The 20,679-nt window shown below is 32.6% G+C and overlaps 1 protein-coding gene across 6 annotated transcripts in view; it reads left to right on the forward strand.

Moving 5' to 3' along the window:
- LOC140451826 (uncharacterized) overlaps positions 1-20,679 on the forward strand; it is a 110,878-nt gene that overhangs the window by 83,880 nt on the left and 6,319 nt on the right. For 2 of the 6 annotated variants that reach the window (XM_072545719.1, XM_072545722.1), the window contains 8 exons: positions 2,944-3,151; positions 4,881-5,122; positions 5,204-5,474; positions 6,162-6,335; positions 12,124-12,261; positions 13,109-13,270; positions 17,433-17,648; positions 19,510-19,744. In XM_072545719.1, the coding sequence (XP_072401820.1) occupies positions 2,944-3,151; positions 4,881-5,122; positions 5,204-5,474; positions 6,162-6,335; positions 12,124-12,261; positions 13,109-13,270; positions 17,433-17,648; positions 19,510-19,637 (1,539 nt within the window). In that variant the 3' untranslated portion in view covers positions 19,638-19,744. The remainder of the gene's footprint in view (positions 1-2,943; positions 3,152-4,880; positions 5,123-5,203; positions 5,475-6,161; positions 6,336-12,123; positions 12,262-13,108; positions 13,271-17,432; positions 17,649-19,509; positions 19,745-20,679) is intronic. The other 4 variants (XM_072545721.1, XM_072545724.1, XM_072545720.1 and 1 more) reach the window with 3 other exon arrangements.

The raw sequence follows: 20,679 nt of genomic DNA on the forward strand, positions 1-20,679 counted from the left end.
CAAAACCTATTTTATTTTATACCCTTTCTCTAGGTACAGAGAAGTTTGGGTTGTTAAAGCTCCGAGGTAAATCAAATATGAGATAAAACTATATTCACTTAATATTCTTACATATATATAAAACAAATTTCAGGCATGCAACAAAATAAACTCATGAATACAGAACAATATTGAGAAAAATGTTCACTTACTACCTCTAAATCACAACTGCAATGGCCATTTCAAAGGGTTCTTAAAACTACTTGAAAAAATACAGTAATCTGTTACACCTTCTGAGAGATGAAACTATGCAGAAGTGTCTGGTGCCCCAAACATTAGGATTTTCAACCACAGATGGCGTCAGTAGAAAATTATATTTGTTATATTTGCCGTACTCGTACAAGTACGCTGGGCGTTAATGGGTTAATACTAAATATGTTATTAGGTATATATGATATGTATCTTTTTATGTTTATTCTTAATTTTTATTTATTTTGCTGGTGTTCTTTTATTTGTATATTTTTTATTTTTTATCAATTTTTAAAATTTTTTAAAATAATAATTTAATTGGTTATTCTTATTTTGTGTTCTTTATTCCATTATTAATATTTTCTTTTATTTATTTTTTTTATTTACTTTTTTTTTTTTCATTATTTTACCATTTTTTGGGATCGACATAGACACTGATACGGTTATGGGTTTATGGAAAATGGCTTGTGGGTTTATTAAATTAGATGTTTGTTTAAAAAAAATTTAACTTTTTGAAGAAAAGTTACATTTTTTTACATCGACAGTTCACTTTGCCATTGATTTTTTAATTAAAAATTAAGTAATCCTGCGGGGGAAAATAAATATGGCAATTTAATTGTCTATTTTTAGAACGAACTAATTTTTTAAAGCCTAACCTGATTTTTTAAGTTTGAATAAATCAGTTGATTAGGTGATATTAAATTAACGTTTGACCAAAATATGAGACATCGAAGTTATCGTTCAAAAGTTATGAAAGATAAAAATTTCAGTGAAAATTTACAACTCGCCCTGTATACTAACTATTAAACATTGGTGACACTTTTTAATGGTCATTTGGTATTCCTCATAGGGTCCTCTTTATGAGATAGGAGTGTGTACAGTACCTCATGACACACCCTGTATAATTTTCGGCGTTAAATGTGCTCTTAACAACATAACCTATTTATTTTCGAAAAATCTGCCATTCCAAGACTTTTAACACTCTTTAAACAAATTTCTCTTTTATTTTATTTATTATTGAATCTAGTTTGACCACCTCCAATTCTCGTTATTCTTGAATGTCTTTCTTTTTTCAATTAATAAGATATTTCAATTTTAATTGTCTACTATTTCTCCAAATTGTGTCATCTCAGTAAATGAGAACAAATTTTGTTTTTCTATTTTTGACCTGAATGAACTTTCTTTCACAGCTTTTAGCTTAGCACCTAGAATGGTTCTTTCCAATTCTTTCTTATCCATTATCTTACAGTTCTTTTTCGGTATAACTTTTTTCTGTGCATAAAATAATGTATCGATAGACACTTATTTACTTTTCACTCTAATTTTTGGATCCATCTTTAAAACATTTTTATTTTTTTTTCTGCAGCTTCTGCATATCTGGAAGGAGCTTCTGCTAGCTCTGAGGAGACCTAATAAGGTCGAAATACATATAAGCGGATGGCATTAAAATGAAATCTCAAACGTCTTTCTGCTTTATTTATTTTTTTATTTTCGCATAGATCATGAATATTTTGTTCACATTTTAATTTAATTTGTAAATTTGATCGTAAAAACGTAAGAAACTTTATGTCTACATATTTGTTTATTTGTTATAGTAAAAATAAATAAAGATATTTTAACAATTTGATATGTAAAATATTATAGCTAGAACGGAAAAACCAAAATAATACATAATATGGTACATTTGTTGTATAATTAATTATCGCATTACTCACGACAATTAATTTGTACATGTTCCCAGATGTCAGAGTGTATATAAGAACAAACAGTTTCATTGGCAGATTTTTTTTAATAATAAATAAGTACAGACAAACTAAGTATCTATACTAAGTCATCCCCTGATTATCACTCAATTATAGTGTTAAAATTGTGGGTTAAAACAGGCAAAATGATGTGATTTTAGTTTAAACTATACTCATTGGCAAAAACATTTATTTAGGTAATTTTTACATAGTATTTCTTATATAACATTTATTATATTTATGTCAAACATATTGCTATAATTTTAAACAAAAAACAGGAGTATATTAGAGAAACAAATATCTAATAAAAGATGGCTTGTTTAGTCAAAAATGGTCGTTTGTATTTATAACATCATGGAGTTCATTTTCAGCTGTGTGCCAAGGATCTTATCGTGCCATCTGTGAAAAACAAGTGTGTAGGCTGAAGGAAATTACTATTGTTTACATTTTAAATTTGGTTTTGTCAATGTGATAGTTTTATTACATAGTGCTTTAGTTAGTTAATGTTATGGTGCAAAGAGTGTAATAGTGAAAGTCTTTGCACGGATTGATTAATTAGTTTTCTTAAAAGTCTGGTTTGTATTTCAATTTCAAAAAACCTAGCCGTACTTTTATATTTAATTTAAATGAAGAAACGTGACAACCTTTTGATAAAGTTAATAATATAGTGGAAAAGACGCGTTCCCAACACACCTCATTTTCACAAATCTCACTAGTTTGTGCCTTGGATGACGAAAAACACTATTAAAGAATAATTGTACAAAAAGCAGTTGCCACAAATATAGTGTTTGTTATAAATGAATTAGTGTTTTGGTCAGTCCAAATACCAATTTGAATGCAGGTAGAACATTTTGCAATAGTTATTCATTTCATATTTTCACTTAAATATAATTTTGGATCGTCCGTATAGTTGCATTCAAGTTGAAGGTTTTATTCCTTAAAATATACAGGTAATACATCTGGTATGTTTTAGGGAAAAGACGGCAGTCTTTTAAGAAAAGCTATTTCAAAATTAAGTACTGAATATAGACTGCAATTTGCTTGGCCTCAGGGACACACTTCACGTCGGGAAGCTGCTGGGTCCACACCACGTAAGAGTCATTCTATGGGAGCTTTGAAAGCACGAGCCCAAGCTAATGCCATGGTTCAAAAGAATAGGATTCATCTAGAAAATAGAGATGGTAATATATTATATTTTTGTTCTATCATTAAACATATAATGAAAATCCTTCATACAAATATTAATTACAGGATAATCTATAAGCAAGTAAAGTAGCTTGGTTTCTTACGGCTACATCTTCTATTTTAGTTTATTCATACACACTTTATTGATCTAAACTTTCTCCCATATATAGGAGAATTTGAATAAATCAAAATACCTCAGTATAGATGAAGAGACAACAGAGGACCCTTAAGCTAGCAGGGACACATGAGTGGAATCCAATTTAACCTACGCCATATTTTTTCACCCTTTTTTCACTAATTTATTACCACCCTAATAATTTTTCGCTCCTAAACCACCCTTAAGGGGAGCGATTCTGTTGACTTAAGGTTCAAGCTAGCAGAATTAAAAAAACTTTTTAACAATGGCATATTTTTTCACAAATTTTTCACTAATTTATTACCACCCTAATGATTTTTCACCCCTAGCTCACCCTTAAGGGAAGCGATTCTGCTAACTTAAAGTTCAAGCTAGCGGAATTAAAAGAAATATAAAAAAACTTTTTGCCTGTGGCATATTTTTTCACCTATTTTTCACTAATTTATTACCAAACCAATCATTTTTCATCCTCAAACCTACCCCTAACGAGAGCGAATCCGCTAGCTTAATATTCAAGTTAGCAGAATTCCAAAAAAAATTATTTATGATATACCACAGTGTTTTGCTAGAGTTTTACGAATTTATTGTATAGTTTTTAAGAACAGAATTATTGACTTTCCACAAGGGGTAGTGTAGGGGTGAAAATTACTAGGGTGTTAATAAATTCGTAACTACCTAGCAGAATACTGTGGTACTTCAAAAATAATTTTTTTTAATGCCTCTGGCTCCAATATTAAGCTAACGGGAACGTTTAGAAATAAAATTGGTTTAGGGGTGGATAATTATCGAATAATATTATAGGTTAAGTGGGATTCCGCTCATGTGTCCACGCTAGCTTAAAGGTCCTAGACAACCGACCTCTTAGAATTTATAGCACATTTTATTTATAATGCTTTGAAGAGTTTTCCAATTTCTTTCTTATTATTTCTATTGTAGGTATTTCATTGCTTCTGTAGTCACATCGCTTCTTACGATGATAAAGTTCATTTCTAACTATTTTGTATATGGTTGAAAGTGGAATTTATGTTAAATTTGCTTGACAACAGTTTTTCATCGAAACCGAATTTCTTATGCAAGTTTTTTTACACATTATATCATACTTGCTATGTTTCAGCATCTAAATGCATTTTTATGGGTACTTTTTTTATCAGGAATTATCATATTACTATTTAAAATAATTAAATCACATCAAACAACACTCTACACTGTACTAACGATCTGCTTCCCAACTAAAATACTTTGCACAGGTATCCGGTCGGTTGTAAAAGAGAAGGGATAAACCTCGCCGCATTTAAACCGTTCTTCAATATATGCTAGCTCGACTATTTATACCTTTCTATCATTGAATCTTCTAAATTAATAAAAGGGTTGATATTTTGATCAACTTTCCTTTTGAGATTGATAGGTTTTTTAATACAGGCTACAATTGAATGGCCAGTATCTTAATCTTTCATTATCTAAAAAATATATTCTATCTTTTATACAAATATGCCGTCTTTAAAATCTTATTTGAGCTTTAGAAATTTACATTTCTATATATTTTATTTTAGTTTCCACGATAAATAGTTGAATTATTTTATTCTTCATAGCTAGTGAATTGGAACCATTGGTAGACGACAAGAACAACCGAGAGAGATGCCGAGAAGAGTTCAACACCGAATATAAAAAGAAGTTTAGACCATTTTCCCAATACGAATATACCGAGAGAGGATTTGCGTCAAAGGGAGTCGACCCAATAGAAGAAGTTCACAAGACTCTTACCGAAAACGATAAAAATGCTTCTTGGTACAAGGAAGTTGTAGAGCTGCGCAAGAAAGCTGGAGAATACAAGGTATCGAATCTCTTCCCCTAATCTAGCCTTACTATCATTTTAGTATACTGCAATAATTGTTGTGAATTAAATTATTTTTAGCACCGCGGTTGGGGAAGTGAATTGGCACCAGAACGTCTTAGTGATATTTACAACAAACAAATAGAGCTATGGAATCAAGTTTCTAGACGAAGTTCTTTGTCAGCTTTATCTCTAGCTTCCATGCCTCATAAGAATTTTACCAAAGAAGAAAAAGAGGATGATAATAATAGAAAGAGTTCTCCAACTAAAGCTTATAGGAATGCCGAAAATTCTGCCAGGATGATCAGAGACATTATACGACATCATTTAGAAAGGACCACCGGTGGTTCAGGTATGTATAAAATTATATTTATTTGTAAATACTGAAAAAACTTTGATTTTAAGTCAATAATTATCAGTCTGTAGTGAAAATTTGCTAACTACTCTACCTACTTCTGTATATTGAACATCCTCACTTGACGATCTGGACTATCGAATCTTACATGACTTTCAATCCAGACTTGCTACAGCTGTCATCGGCATACAGACTGAGCATGGTTCGCGGGATGGTTGGTGTTTCCGTGGTGTATATAATATACAGAAAGGGAGACAGTACTACTCCCTGCGGTACTCCAACCCTAGCCATTCCGACTTCAGACAGGACGTGTCCTCTCTGAACCCTGAAATTTCTGTTGACTAGGTACAGCGAGAGAAGTAATGCCATTGCCTTGCTGTATCTAAGTTGGAACATTTTGTGAATAAACCCTTTATTTTACACTTTGTCAAATCATCAATACACGTACCTACGAAGTACTGAAGTCAAAAAGAAATGGCGCAAGGAGTACAAATTTCGAAAGAAGCTAGGTCCTGGCCAAATTCTCTGACAGCATCCTGATAATATTAAAAGGGGCAGTCAGAAAAAATTCCGCTAAAATGAATCAAGAAAAAACTAAGTAAATGATTAAAATTTTGTGCATTTAGTTACATTTATTAAATAAAAAACTATTTGAAAAAGGACTAAATCAAGTCTTCTATTCAGATTTAGATGGACTGATCCTTTCGCCAACGAGGGAAAAATTGGAGCCTACGATTCCTAGAAAAGATGACGACTCAAGAGGATCTCAGAAGAATAGCCCTAAGAAGAGTTCTCCATTAAAGTCATCATCATTGAAGAGGACTAACCAGAAAACCAAACAAGGTGGGCCAAAGAAACGTAAGTAACCCTAAGTAGGTTACTTTCATTATATTTTAATAATTAATTTGTTATTTATAAATCAATTTTTTAAGTTTTAAAAATTGGCTTTCGCAGTTCTTACCTACTGCATACATCTGCTGTTTCATCCACGATAATATACAAGAAATTGCCCTCGAACTCCCGCTTAATTTTGGAAATATATTCCACACAGCATTTCTATTACCACTCTCCTCCGGTAAGGATTTATTAAAATTTTGTTCAAAAAAGTACTTAAAACTAGGGTGATTAACTTTATAGAAAGAAATGTTGAATAGAATCACCATCTGGCATAAATTATATTTAAATGTGTCTTCCTCTTTTTTTAACTGTTTAAAAATATCCTGCAGATGTTTGGACTAACTTTAATTTAATTACAGAAATTTAATTTTTCCAATTTACGTTTATGAAGTGAGTTTCCGCATTGCTGTTCAATAAAGTACTTTTTACTACTTGAAATGTGATAATTAAAAAAAATAACAATCATTATAATAATAATATCACTTTAAAATTTAGTTATGGAATCAGAAAGAGGGAGAAAAAATAAACTTACCAATTTGCATCACGGTTTATAAAATGCTCCTTCTAGAGAAAGTTGATCCAAATTATGATCCGATCCATGAACTTAACTTAGAAGTCATCTTTGTAAACAAACATTTAAAATTTTTTAAAATGTGTTTTCTTTGCTTTTCGGCACACGTCATACACTACAAAACTCTGATACGGTAACCGACTGTACAACTCATAATTGTTTTATTAAACAAGGGAAAAAGTTAGAGATTTCCCAATAGTTAAACCTCAAGTCTCGATCATGTATATTTCCTAGAAATCTATTAGAAACAAATCTGACAGTTACGGCGGGCGAACTTTCGTCACCAAATTGTCTTTGTACCTGAGGTAATCGAAGGTTCAAATTTTATTATAGGAAATTTCGACACCGCGGCGTAAAGCAGGTAGGTAGGTAATTAGCGGCGATGGACATTTGCACCCAAGCAGGACAAGCGGGTTTTCCCAATATTTATTGTCACGGCGGGGGGCGTGGCACTTGTGTACTTGTGACTAAATTATTTCAGTTGTAATTTATTTCTTGTTTGACGTTGACTTGTGCACGTATACGGATATTTAAAAAATAAGTTTGATAAAAAGTTCCCGTGGTCGAGATTTATTAGTGGTGGAGCATCATTCGTTCTCGAAACACAAAGTGTTAATAAGCGGCGAGATATTTTGGCGCCGCATCCAAAGAAACACTAAGTGTTCCGCAAAAGTGTTTACAATAGGCTGTGAGGACCTCACCATCACAAGAAGTGATTTGGTACATAATCATGAAGCCGATCCAAAAAAGCTTGAAGTAAAGATGGTAACCAATGCATGTAAAAGAAAAGCCCAAGAGGACATATCGGAAAAGCCTGCCAAAATTACAAGAACTGCTGTTGCTGAGTGTGATGCCAATTTGCTGACGGTTTCTGACATAGCTAGCATAAGAAAGAACATTTACAACTGTCGTCGTAAACTGTTACCAGGTCCGTTACCAAGAAGCATATCAGAAGTCCATAACGCGGTTAGTAATTATTCTCCTAAAACCTGTCGCAATGAAAGTTTTTTGTTTTTAAATCATCCTGAATTAAATGTAATTGTATTTTCATGCGAGACAAATATTCGTTTGTTGTGTAAATTAAAAACTTTGTATATGGATGGTACATTTTCATACAGTACCAAATATTTTCTACAATTATTTACTATACATGGCTTGGAAAATGGACATTATGTTCCTTTAGCATACTGTTTGTTAAAGGACAAATTGTCAATGACATACAAAAATTTATTTTCTTTATTAAGGTCTAAGATTTTTGAAACATTTCAATTATCATTAGAGCCAACTGAAATATTTGTGGACTTTGAAAAAACAATTCACTGTGCTTTATTGTATATGTGGCCCAATGCAAAAATTAGTGGATGCCGTTTTCACTTACACCAAAACTGGTTTAAAAAAATTCAATCTTTGGGTTTGGTACAAGAATATAAGGATACAAATTCAGAAATTGGAAAATGGTTAAGGCATACGTTTGGTTTAACTTATTTAAATCCAGCAGAAGTTGAAGAATGCTTTCTTTATGATTTAATGTCATATAAACCTATAAACGCAACACTTGATATATATGCAGATTATTTACTGGAAAATTACATTTTCGATAGCGCTCTATTTCCACCACACATATGGTCTAATCAGAAACCGTCTATTGCGAGGACCACAAATGCCTGTGAATCCTTTCATTCGAGATTTAATTCTTCTTCTTATTCAACACATCCTTCTATTTTTATTTTTATTGAAAAGTTAAAAGAATTTCAAGTAGACACTTATGTCAAAATAAATAGTTTACATATACCAGCAAAAATCAAAGATACTACTGTTAAGGCTAAATTGGCATTTTTGGAGAAAATGATGGATAAACTACGATCCCAACAAATACGTAGGTTAGATTTTATAAAAGCTGTATCTTATCATTCCTATAATAGCAAATAAATCATTGTATACAAGTATATTAACGGTAAAATGTACAAAAATTAGGTACTAGTTGTATTATATTTAGATATTATTACAGTTATAAAGAAATAAAATGCACATTACTTTTATTAAAATAAATAAATTAATTAATTATGGTATTTTATTTATGTCGCAGCTATATTTATTTGGTGTCGAATATACCTGTAAGATAAAAACGGGAATTGGGGCTGGTGTCGAAAATTGCCATTAAATTTTAGTCGCTACCTGCTTAGTGTCGAAATTTCCTACGCCCGACAGTTATCATGGGTAGTAGCATAAAATTAAAAATAAAGACACAAATAGGCGGATTTTACGAAAAAATTCATATTGTCCAAAAAAGCACCTAGAATTGGTAAAATAAGCAAAAAAGACCATTTTGTATATAATCTCAGCTTTATTAATAAGTAAATACTTCTTCTTCTTCCTCTTTATAAGCAATTCTGCTTCTTCATTGGCGGATTAATACCTCTATGGAATGTTGTCACTCCATCTTTTGCGCGGTCTTCCGATACTTCTTCTGCCGATTGGTGACTTATCTCTTGCTATTTTTATGACACGGGTCTCCTCCATTCTGCTTATGTGGTTATTCCATTCTTTTTTTCTTTTTTGTGTCCATTCATTTATACACTGTAAATTATATTTTCTTCTAATGTCTTTACTTGTCTTTCGATCTCTCAGCGTATTTCCTGTAATTGTTCTCAGTACTCTCTCTCTCTGCCGTTTCCAGTAACTTTAGCAATGTGACTGTGACAAGTACTTGTGACTTGTTTCTGAGGCATATGTCATTATTGGTCTTACACTGGCTTTATAAATTCTTGACTTCATCTCAGTGTTAATGTGTCTGTTTCGCCATATAGTGTTATTTAGGCATCCAGCCAGTCTATTTGCTTTTTGTATTTGATCTCTCACTTCTTTGTCCAGCTCTCCATAGCTAGACAGTGTAATTCCCTGGTATTTAATTTCCATTACATCCTGTTCAATACTGTTTCAATTTGTATCAATTTCTGTTTTACATTTAGTTGGTTCTTTACTGACTACTACTGTTTTTAGTTTTCTGAGATGAGATTTTCATATTAAATTCTTTTGCTCTTATGTTAAATCTGTGGACAAGTCTTTGCAGACTATCTTTATCTTGGGCTATCAATATTGCGTCGTCTGCGTAACAGAGTATTTTTATTTCTTTGTTTCCCATTCTGGATCCTCTTCCTTTGTTAACGCTTGTGATGATTTCATTCATGATCAAATTGGAGAGCATAGGGTTCAATGAATCCCCTTGTCTTATTCCGCTGCCTATTTATATAGGTTCTGCAAGTTTTCCATCTATTCTAATTTTCATTTTGTTGTTTTGGTAGATATTATCGATAGTTTTTATTATATTTAGGGAGATTTTTCCATTATACAGAAGATGGATTACATATTTGAGTCTTACTCTCAAACGCTTTCTTTAGGTCAATCAGACACAGAAATGCTGGTCAATTATACTCTAGAGATTTCTCAGTAATTTTCTTTATAACGAATATTGCATCTGTACACGATCTTCTACTACGAAAACCCTGTTGTTCATCTGCTAAACTTAGAATAGTAGAATTAGTTCGCTCGTTCTCCATTCTTCCGGTATTTTATTGTGTTTTATAATTTTATTAAATAATGTTATTAATTGTTCTATCATTGCTGCTCCACAATATTTCAGTAATTCGTTTGGTATCTCGTCTTTACCTGCTGCTTTAAATTTATTTATATTAAGCTCTTCATTTGTGGTAATTTCTCGTGTTTCCGGTTCTAACGTCCTTTGTTCTTCCTCCTCTGCATAGAGCTTTTTTAGGTAGTCAATCCACGAATTTTTTTCTGTGTTTTGGTTCTATTAGTTCTTTTACCTCCTTGATTTGACCTCTTTTGAAGCGCCATATTTCCTTTTGCAGACCATAAAAATCATGTTCCATTTCTTTCGAAAATCGTTCCCAGTGATCATTTTTTATTTTTCTTGTCTTTTAATTTTGGTATGCCTCTTGTGTTTTGGTTGACATGTATTTCAGGTAAGCTTTTTTCTTTTCTTTACATTTTTCCTTCACTTCTGTACAAAACCATGGAGTTCTTTGCCTTGGGAGCGATTTATTTTTATTTGTTTCTTTTACCAATGACTTCCTTGGCCGAGGCTAAGATATTAGACTTAATTTTTGCCCAGCTTTCTTCACTCCATCACTTTCTGTGATATATGTGTTTCTGCTTTTTTCGGTGATTATTTTTTGGAATAGGTATCTTGGAGTCATCCTGTAAGCTTTCGACTTTTATCTTTTTGGTGTATTCTGTTTTTTGTTATCACATATATGTGTTTTCATTCGGATTTTGCACAATACCAATTTCTGATCGCTTCCTATTTCTGCTGATGTTAGTGCTCTTACATGCAAGATTTAAGAGAGCTGTAACTCTCTATTCGACAGAATATAGTCTATCATAGATCTTTGTCCTCTACTGTTTTCAAAAGTGTATTTGTATTGTTCTTTGTCAAGGAAAAATGTATTATTAATACATATTTAACGTCAGAGCTATATTTACATTCTTATACTTGGTGTAACAATTTCTGTGTACTAACAATGCGACTCCTTCTTTGCCTCTGGTTTCTTTCGCAACACCACTGTTAATCCATCTAACATAATTTGACCCTTTTCTTTTTTTCGTCTTTTGTAGTGCACATTATGTTTATATTTTTTTCTACAAGCTCTTTTGTAATTTCCTGCTCTCTTGTGTTTAGAGACTTTACATTTCAAGTACCGATGCGAAGTATATTTCTCGTTTCCCATAAATTCGTTGTCCTCTTTCTCGCGTTAGTCGTCGTACTGAAATCATTCCTGTTCCGAGGCATAATCCTGTTTCTATGAACTGTATAGTTTTAAAGTCTATCAGTAGGGTGCTAAGCTGGCTTTAGACCCCCTCCTTCTTTATCTGAGCTTGGGACCGATAACAGTTCTGTCGAGCTACTTGATCCACCCAACAAAACTGCATGCGGAGTTAAGTAAGTAAGTAAATACTTAACGTGTTAAAAGATGTTAGAGAAAGTACAGCAGAGTTACAAATAGTTTTTATTTTTGTTAGGTTATAAATTCGCTATCAAAGCAATATAAAGATGTTACAAGTAATTTTATTATTTATATTATAGTTATTAGAGCGTAGACGTAAGCTTCAATTAACTGTGAGATATACTTAATATTGTTTCATCACATTTTTTTGCAGTTCGATCTCAGTCAGTAGGGCCGATGACCGAGAATAATGTAGAAAAACGGTCACCAAAACGTCAATCTAGATCTACTACAGCCAAAGAAGGAAGAAAATCTTCTAGCGAAACACCTTCGAGTAAAAGACCAAGACCTTGTAAGATTTATAGTACAGGGCCACTTCTAATCTGAGACAGTTCACTAATTAATGATGAAATCAATATTTTTCATGGCATCTATAGTAATTTGACTTTACTTTTTAATGCGATTCATTTAAAATAGTATATTTAATATTTTTATGTTGTGTTATCAGGATTATGCCTGAATTGATGCCTGTTTTGACTGGAGTAGATATGACTCAAAATAGAGGCACAAAAAAGTGTAAACCATCTGCAAAACTTGTTCTACCTATAGGAAAATAACTTATAAATAGCTAAACGCTAGCTTAAAAAGCTATTAGTTCGTGGGAGATGTACAAAAATTGTAAAACATCAAACCATCTCATGTCAATAAAATGCAATTTAAGAAAGTTTTGAATAAAGGACTTTATTATGGATGCATTATATTTTTTATAATCAGACTGTTAGAATATTAAAATGTTGTATTTATAAACTGTTTCAAGTTAGAAATGGCTAAAAATTTAACCAGTGTGTGCCAAGACTCGTGAGCTTGCTTTTGGCTAAAAACATTTGCTTTCCTCATCGTTGTCCTTTCCCAGCCTATGTCTTAGTATTACCGAGAATGTGCGATGCATAAAACCAAAGGAACTTTTTGTCTATTAAATAAAATAAAATTTAAGACTATCCTAAGAATACCCATATAGTTGTATGGAAGTCTGTTTTATAATGTTACACAATATGTTATAGTAAATTTTGCTAAATATTGAATTTGTTTATTACGTGTATAGGGAAAAAGATCTTTTGGGTGTTTTGGTTAGCTATTACTGAATGGGCGGCATAAATCAGTGTGAATTTGTATTTGTAACAAATGTTACGGTGTTTTAGCATCCCTCAACACCACTGTTTCATCCCGATCTAAATCCACTTCGGTAGTAACAAAACACGAAGACGATAGATTGGCCAAACCGTTGCAAACCCAAAAAAGTATAGATTCATCTAAGCAAAATCAAAAAGTAGCTACTAAAGATAGAAAAGGAGTTAATGAAGGTAAGAATTCGTGTTATGGCACGATCCTTGGCACACGCAAAAAAATTAATCACTCTAATATTAAATAAATAACTAATTGGTTGCAGGAAAATCGTGGAGCATATCTACCGTCGAAAATTAATTTATCTTTAAAATCGGTTAACCCACCATTTTTCCAAATCAACGTTTAGTTTTTGGTTTATATATTTAAGGTGTTCAATTTTTAGGTAATAAAATTTTAACTTGCTTTTTAATAATTCAGAAAAGACAGGAATTTTAATTATGGTTCCAGATATACATTTACTAAATTTTATATCTATTTTTCAATATTTCTATCTTTTATAAAAAATATTTCGTGATGTCCTGGCTTTTTTTTATTTATTTTAAATATATATATATACAAGGATTTCCACAGTTTTCACTGTATTCCTTCACTCAACCGTTTTCTCCAATTTTTCCTGTTTAGCCAGTCCCCTTCCCGTAGGTTTCTTCTACTCATTGCTTCGTCCACCTCATCTCTGAAAGATCTTCGGGGTCTGCCTCTCTTTCTTCTTCCTATCGCGGATCTAAATATGCGACTTAAAAATATAGCAACTTTTTTATAACGAGAGTCTTTTCATTATTACACTTGTAATTTATCGGAATATCAATTGCACAAAACAACAATTAACAAGGAATCACTTAAAATACTTATACACTTAATTAATTTTCTCCTTTCGTTTTTTCTGTGTCACTATCATAATTCAATAAATTCAATAATAAATTTATTTCGACCATTAATGTGGAAGTATTATCACCTTATCCTTGGTTTTAATTCTCTAAGTCTCAATAGTCTACAAAACATCAAATACTCCACAATTCCGAGATATCTATAGAAGAATGCGAAATGAAAGAAAGCAGTTGGTAAGAAGAACAAAAAATGAACAATGGGAACAGTTTACAAAAAGGATGGAAAGCGACTTCTACGGTACACAAAAACAAATATGGAGATTCATAAGAAACCAATGAAAAGAAATGGCAGAATTAAAGGAATACAATAACATACCAGCAAACGAATGGGAAAGATACCTGACGGAACTGTTTAAAGCTCCTGAAACACGGAGGAGAAAGTATAATCCTAGAGATGACAAAACTTATACAAAAACTAATATTGCACTGCAAGCTACCAGACGCATGGAGAAACAGCACAATGATACCAATGTTCAAGAAAGGAGATAAAGAAGACCCCAACAATTATAGAGGTATAAATCTACTAAATACTGCACTTAAACTTACCACAAAAGTCAACCAACAAAATCAATAAACTAATAACTTTATCAGAAGAACAACAAGGATTGTACTAAGAAAAATAACAGAAAAGACCATCGAGTACAATAAACCAGCATATCTATGTTTTATATACCTGACAAAGGCTTTCGATCGCATCCAAGTCGAAGAAGTTTTACACCTACTGTGTAAAAGAAACATACCAATCAATATTATACAAACCATTAAAAACATCTACTTTCATAATCGAATACCGGCAAAGATAAATGGAAAACTAACACAGTGTATACCAATACAAAGTGGAGTCAAACAGAGTGACTCGTAAGCCCACTTTCCTTTAATATAATAATGGACGAAATAATGCAAGCACTACGTAAACTATATGGTTACAGAATGGGGAACAAAGAAATCCAAATATTATGTTATGCAGACGACGCTGCATTAATCGCCGAGACAGAGGTGCTCCAAAGAAATACAATATCATAATATCAGCAGAAAAAACAAATGTATGACAACATCTAAATACCCACTACGTTGTAAAATCGAAATTGATGGGAAAATAATAAAGCAGGAAGCAAGGTTTAGATATCTGGGAATAGATATAACTAGTTACGGAGATGTTGAAGAAGAACTACGACAACAAAGATTAAAAGCAAGTAAAGCGGAGGGATCTGTTAATGACTCAATCTGGAAGAACAAATATCTAAGACAAGATACAAAAACTCTATAAAGCAGCAATTATACCTATACTAACATACACGACGGAGACAAGACCCGACACATCTAAAACGAGACGACTACTAGAAATAACAGAGATGAAATTACTTCGACGAATATCAGGGAAAAGTTTGTTGGATAGGGAGAGAATAGAAAACATCAGAAGAGCATGCACTATAGAAGACATAAATGGATGGGTGACAAAACTGAAACAGGAGTGGAACGAACACATTAGTAGAATGCACAGAGGATAGAACAGTACGAATAGAACAAAATAAGTCACCAAATGGACCAAAAAGTATTGGCAGACCAAGAAAAAGATGGTGCGATAATTTAAACAATTTAGGAGGCTAATATTAAAAAGAAACAGGCTTTAAAGTCTACATACAAGAAGGAAGAAGAAGAAGAAATTTCCAAGCAACCAAAGACTCGATCTGCAAATCAGACTGTAAAATGAAAATCTGTAAAATGTTAAATCCACTTTTGGATTGTTAATATTGACTTAATGAGAAAGCTGGAAGCTTTTGGGTTGTGGAATTTTAGGAGAATTTTAAAAATACCATGGATCGATCATATTACGAACAAAATGGTGTTGCATTTGACAGAGAGCTTTTGACCACCATTTAAAGAAGAAAAACAGCATATTTAGGGTAATGCTTAAAAATGATGTAGTATGCTGAAGTAGAAGTTGTTGCAGCTGATTATGAAGGGTAAAAGCGAAGGAAAAAAAGGTCCTGGTAGACGATAAATATCCTGGCCGAAAAATATTCGCGACTGAACCGGGTTAAAAACACAAACGCTTGTAATAAAAGCAGAAGAAAAAGACGAATTTGTAATGGTTATAGTCAACCTTTATTAGTGAAGACGGCACTAGAAGAAGAAAAAAACTAATGTAGGTTTCATTTGTAAAGTTTGTTTCAGAAATGAGAGAAATATCATTTTTTCTAATGTCTAGGACAGTCTGCAATTCTTCTTGACCTTTCAGTAGTCCATTTGCATTACACAGTGGCGCACCTAGAATTTTCCTGTGGGGGGGGGGGTTTGGTTGGGCTCCGAATTTTTATGCTACCTCCATTTTGAGTCCTTACAAAATTTATGAGTAACAGTGTCGGAATAGTGCTCTGGGGGGTTTAATCCCCAAACCCCTCTTCTGGGCACGCCACTGGCATTCCATTTCATTATCTGGCATTAAAGTTCTTAGGAAAAGGTCATTTTCCTAAGAAATTAATCTCAATGTTAAAGCTATGTTTTGGGTTAGTACTTTTAATTTCTACCTAACCTATAGCGGCGTCGCTGTAGGATTTTTTATCTTCGTTGGGTTTGGATGTTTCTTTATGGCTGTTTAGGTATGGTGGTTTCTTATTTCGTATATCTTTTAGCTTCGGCATTTATTTTGCTACTTTTAATTTTAATGTTTCTTTTAATTTGCCTAAAATTGTTATGTAAGAAAAAATTCCAAATAGAAAATTATCTTTTTGTAAATTTGAAAACACTAAAATGTTTTACGACCAGCTATTAAAAACCTTTTTAGTGAGGAGTCTAAAAATAGGACCATAAATCAGGCAGGTGTATAAAATGAATCGATTTAAATTATTTTACCCTGATAAAATAAAGTTTGACTTATCGCATTTTTCTTAGAATATTATGAAATTATCTGATTTATGAGGTAATAAAAACTTTAGAAAGACATGTAGCGAAACTCGAATTTTTTGTCAGTAGGGTTTTAATAGTACGCCTCTGTACTATCGATAGGGAAATAAAGAAATGTGATATAGGGTTGTAACAGGTGTGACTTGTCTTTATTATAAAAGCCTTACTATTTAGTACAAGTAAATCTGAACAACAAATTAAATTAAAAATAACATTCTTTATTTTGACATACCTTAAAAATAATAAACCAAATACTCCAAATAGTAGTAAATACTCCAAACAAATACTTTAATTTCCTACTTTTATGTTTGTCTTTCATGCCATATTTAAAAGGTACATTTTCAAATTAACACTGCTGCATTTTTAATTTTACTATTCTGAAATTGCATGCGTTTTAAATAATTTTTAATATTATATCTACATATAAAATTTAGCTATTCATATATTAGGGCTTTTAGAGGCATAGAATAAACACTTGCATACATATCATCATCACATTTGTATGAATAATAAAACATAAATAATGCTTGTTTTGATATTTGTCCTGCAGCTGATCAAACAAAAACCGATACTGTGGAAAATAAGGATAATTCTACAAACGAAGAATACGACAGTTTAACTTATGAGCCCGTCATAAAATCTCCTCCAGAGCCTACAAGAGTCAAATCACCTGAACAGATCATAATGCGTTCCCCTGATCCAGTAAATTGGACAGTGCCTTTGGATACCGGAAAAACATTTACTGTTACTCAAAATGTTCGAGAAGGTAAAATTAAATAATTGTAATAACGCTTTTCCGCATCTATTTATGGTGTAGATAAAAGTACCCAGTTAGTTTCGCCAAAAATTTTAAAGTAGTTTTGATTTACTTGTCATCTCTATCGCTATAATACTCAAAATTTAAATGAATGTGAATATGAGTGTGAATTCATAATTTCTAATTTTTCCATTTAGAATTGTAGAGCATATTATAATAATATGTATCGAACATATGATACGCCATTTTCTGCCTTAGACGTAAATGAAGCGATGTTTTTATTTACTCCATAAATGGGAAATAGGGGAGATGTCCAGAACATCACCGTTTCTTCTTTTGTTTTATCAAACAATTATACAGTGTGGGATAAAAGTCTCCTCCCCCCCCCCTATCTTTTGAATGGTTATACTTGTAATAGTAAAATTTGGAGGCAGGAAATAAACGGGCGTATGCCTCTTAACTAGTCCTAACAGGCGACGTAATAATGATAGATGACGTTATAGAGCCACTGTGGTGTGGCCCATAATTTTAAATGCAACCTTATGACTAGTGATATTTTGTTTGAAAGATATTGAACATATCTATTCACATCTACTAATTTTGTTTGGATTTAATCTGATTTTGATGAATAAATTAAATAAATACTAAAACTATATAGTTTCAAATTTAATTAATAAAGATTCTAACGTCCGCCTCTGGGTATTTATCAAAAAAGTCGACGTTTTTCAATTCTCTAGTTGTTTTTGCAAAAGTATTTATACCGTAAATATTTAGTTTATTTATTGTTTAGCGAGACTTTTAAATGTTTACATAGGCAGAATGGTACGTACTGTTGCCGACAAAGTAGCGGCTGTCCTAATAATTGGTGAATGTAGAAACAAATAAGAGGTAGTTCAATCGCTCTATAACGAAACTTATTTGAGAGACATCTTGGGAAGTTTCAAGAAACAGGTAGTGTTCAAGATGTCAAACGATCTGGTCGACCATAAAAATAATGACATTGCAGAAATGATAGCTGCGTCTATCTGTGGAATCAGTCAAAGAATAGTACACCGAGTGTTGGCTAAAAACAAATGTCATCCAAACAGTTGAAAATTGTGCACCAACTTTCAGATTATGACCCCGACAGAAGACTAGAATTGTGAAATGTGAAAATATGTCCAATCAAATTAACTCCAGTGCAGTTTTCCGTGCCTTTTACTACAACGAAAGATTTTCTGCGAATTTCATTAATCGTTTAGAGGTGTAAGTTGGTTGAATGTACTGTAGCGTTATTTTACTTAAATCTGCGACGTAAAATCATTGCAGGAACATTGTAAGTTTTGGCGGCTAGCTGCCATCCCATTGTTTTTTCTTATAAAGCCTATATTGTCTGATGCGTATTTATTTCCTCCCATTCTTGCCTATGCTTAATAAATAGCTTGTTTTGAGACATATCTAAAAAAATATGTAGTTTTACTCAACAGTTCCTATGATGGCATACCTATGCAATCATTGGATAACAAAGATCTTAAATCGAAAGATAACCTCAAAATAACGAAAACAAACATACACTCGCTATACCATCATATCCACTTTGCCATTATAGGCGACTTTCACTTACATCCTTACGCAGAGCTGCACAAATACATAATGTAGGTGATTCTTCAGTCATGCGTGCATTACATAAGAATTTATTTAACCCTACAAAATCCAGTTATGGCAAGAATTAAATGAAGATGACTACAACAGTAGATTACAGTTGCAATTAGAAACATCAAATTTCAAATCTTCAGGCGATAACTAGGCGTTTCCACACTTTTAGTCAAGTCTGTAATGTACATCATCTACATACATACCTATATATTATTAACTACCTGTTTTTGTTTAGGGGATATTGGAAGTAGACCCCACAGTGAAGTGAAAGTCTGGACTCCACCAGATATACCACCACCTGTGGCTCAGTCAGCTCCTCCAGCCCTGACGGAACAAACTAAGGAACCAGCAGGCTTGTCTTAATACGACCTGAGTTCTGCTTCCAATATTTGATTTGATTATATTGCTTTAGGTATTGATTTTTCAGCAGAAGCTAGAACTCGGGCGGATGTAATGCCATCATAGCACAGGCAAGTTTGATAATATTTTATGATTGTAACAAACTAATTACTAAATTTTTTAATAATTGCATCAAAAATACATAATAAACACAACAAAGTTTTTTGATAATGATGTCAGCAATGAATTCATCTTAATTTTAGTGTAATCTGATTTCTATATGATGAAAATCGAACAAAAGTTACGAAGTGCACTAATTTAATGAAAATTCTTATCATAAAAGTCAATATACAACAGAAAAATCTAACAAGGGATGTGTTTAATATTCTGTGTTTCCTCCAGTAGCATTTATTACAGCTTGATACTACCTTGGCACGCTTAAAATGAAATTATCAATTTCGTTTCGAGGCCATAGGATACATTCCCGGGTAAGAACATCTCGAAGACCTCGTCTAGTATAAAAATTGTGCAGATAATTAGCAATCTGTCTCTGAAGCATGTCCCATATTCGATGGGATTAAGATCTGGCGACTGTGCTGGCCACGGTCCAAGAGTTAGATCCTCAATATAAATCCAATCTCTTACTATTTCTGCAGTCTGTGGCCTTGCATTATCCTGCACGTAACATGTAACGCAAATCAGGATCTGTAGTAGTGGAAAATGGAAGGACAACAGATTCTAAGATACGATCAATATATTGATATCGATTCGATGTTCGATGATGAAAAATAATTCCCGCCCACATCATAACTTGTAGACCTCTATATGGACGAACAACCTGTACATCCTTGAGTCTCTTGGCGATCAGACCTTATCTGGCTTTGCATACCAGCTTCATGTAATTTATTCCTTAAAGTTTGGTCACATATTAATGTTGTGGGTAGTTTTTAAGGCCCCACAGAGTTCACGTGATTATGCACATACCGATCCTGTCGAGCAGTAGTTGCACATTGGCGACCTCCAAGTAGCAAGAGCAAAGTATTTATAGCCCATCACTAGGGTGCTA

Source organism: Diabrotica undecimpunctata, chromosome 10 (assembly GCF_040954645.1).
Source record: "Diabrotica undecimpunctata isolate CICGRU chromosome 10, icDiaUnde3, whole genome shotgun sequence".
Classification (NCBI taxonomy): Eukaryota; Metazoa; Arthropoda; class Insecta; order Coleoptera; family Chrysomelidae; genus Diabrotica; species Diabrotica undecimpunctata.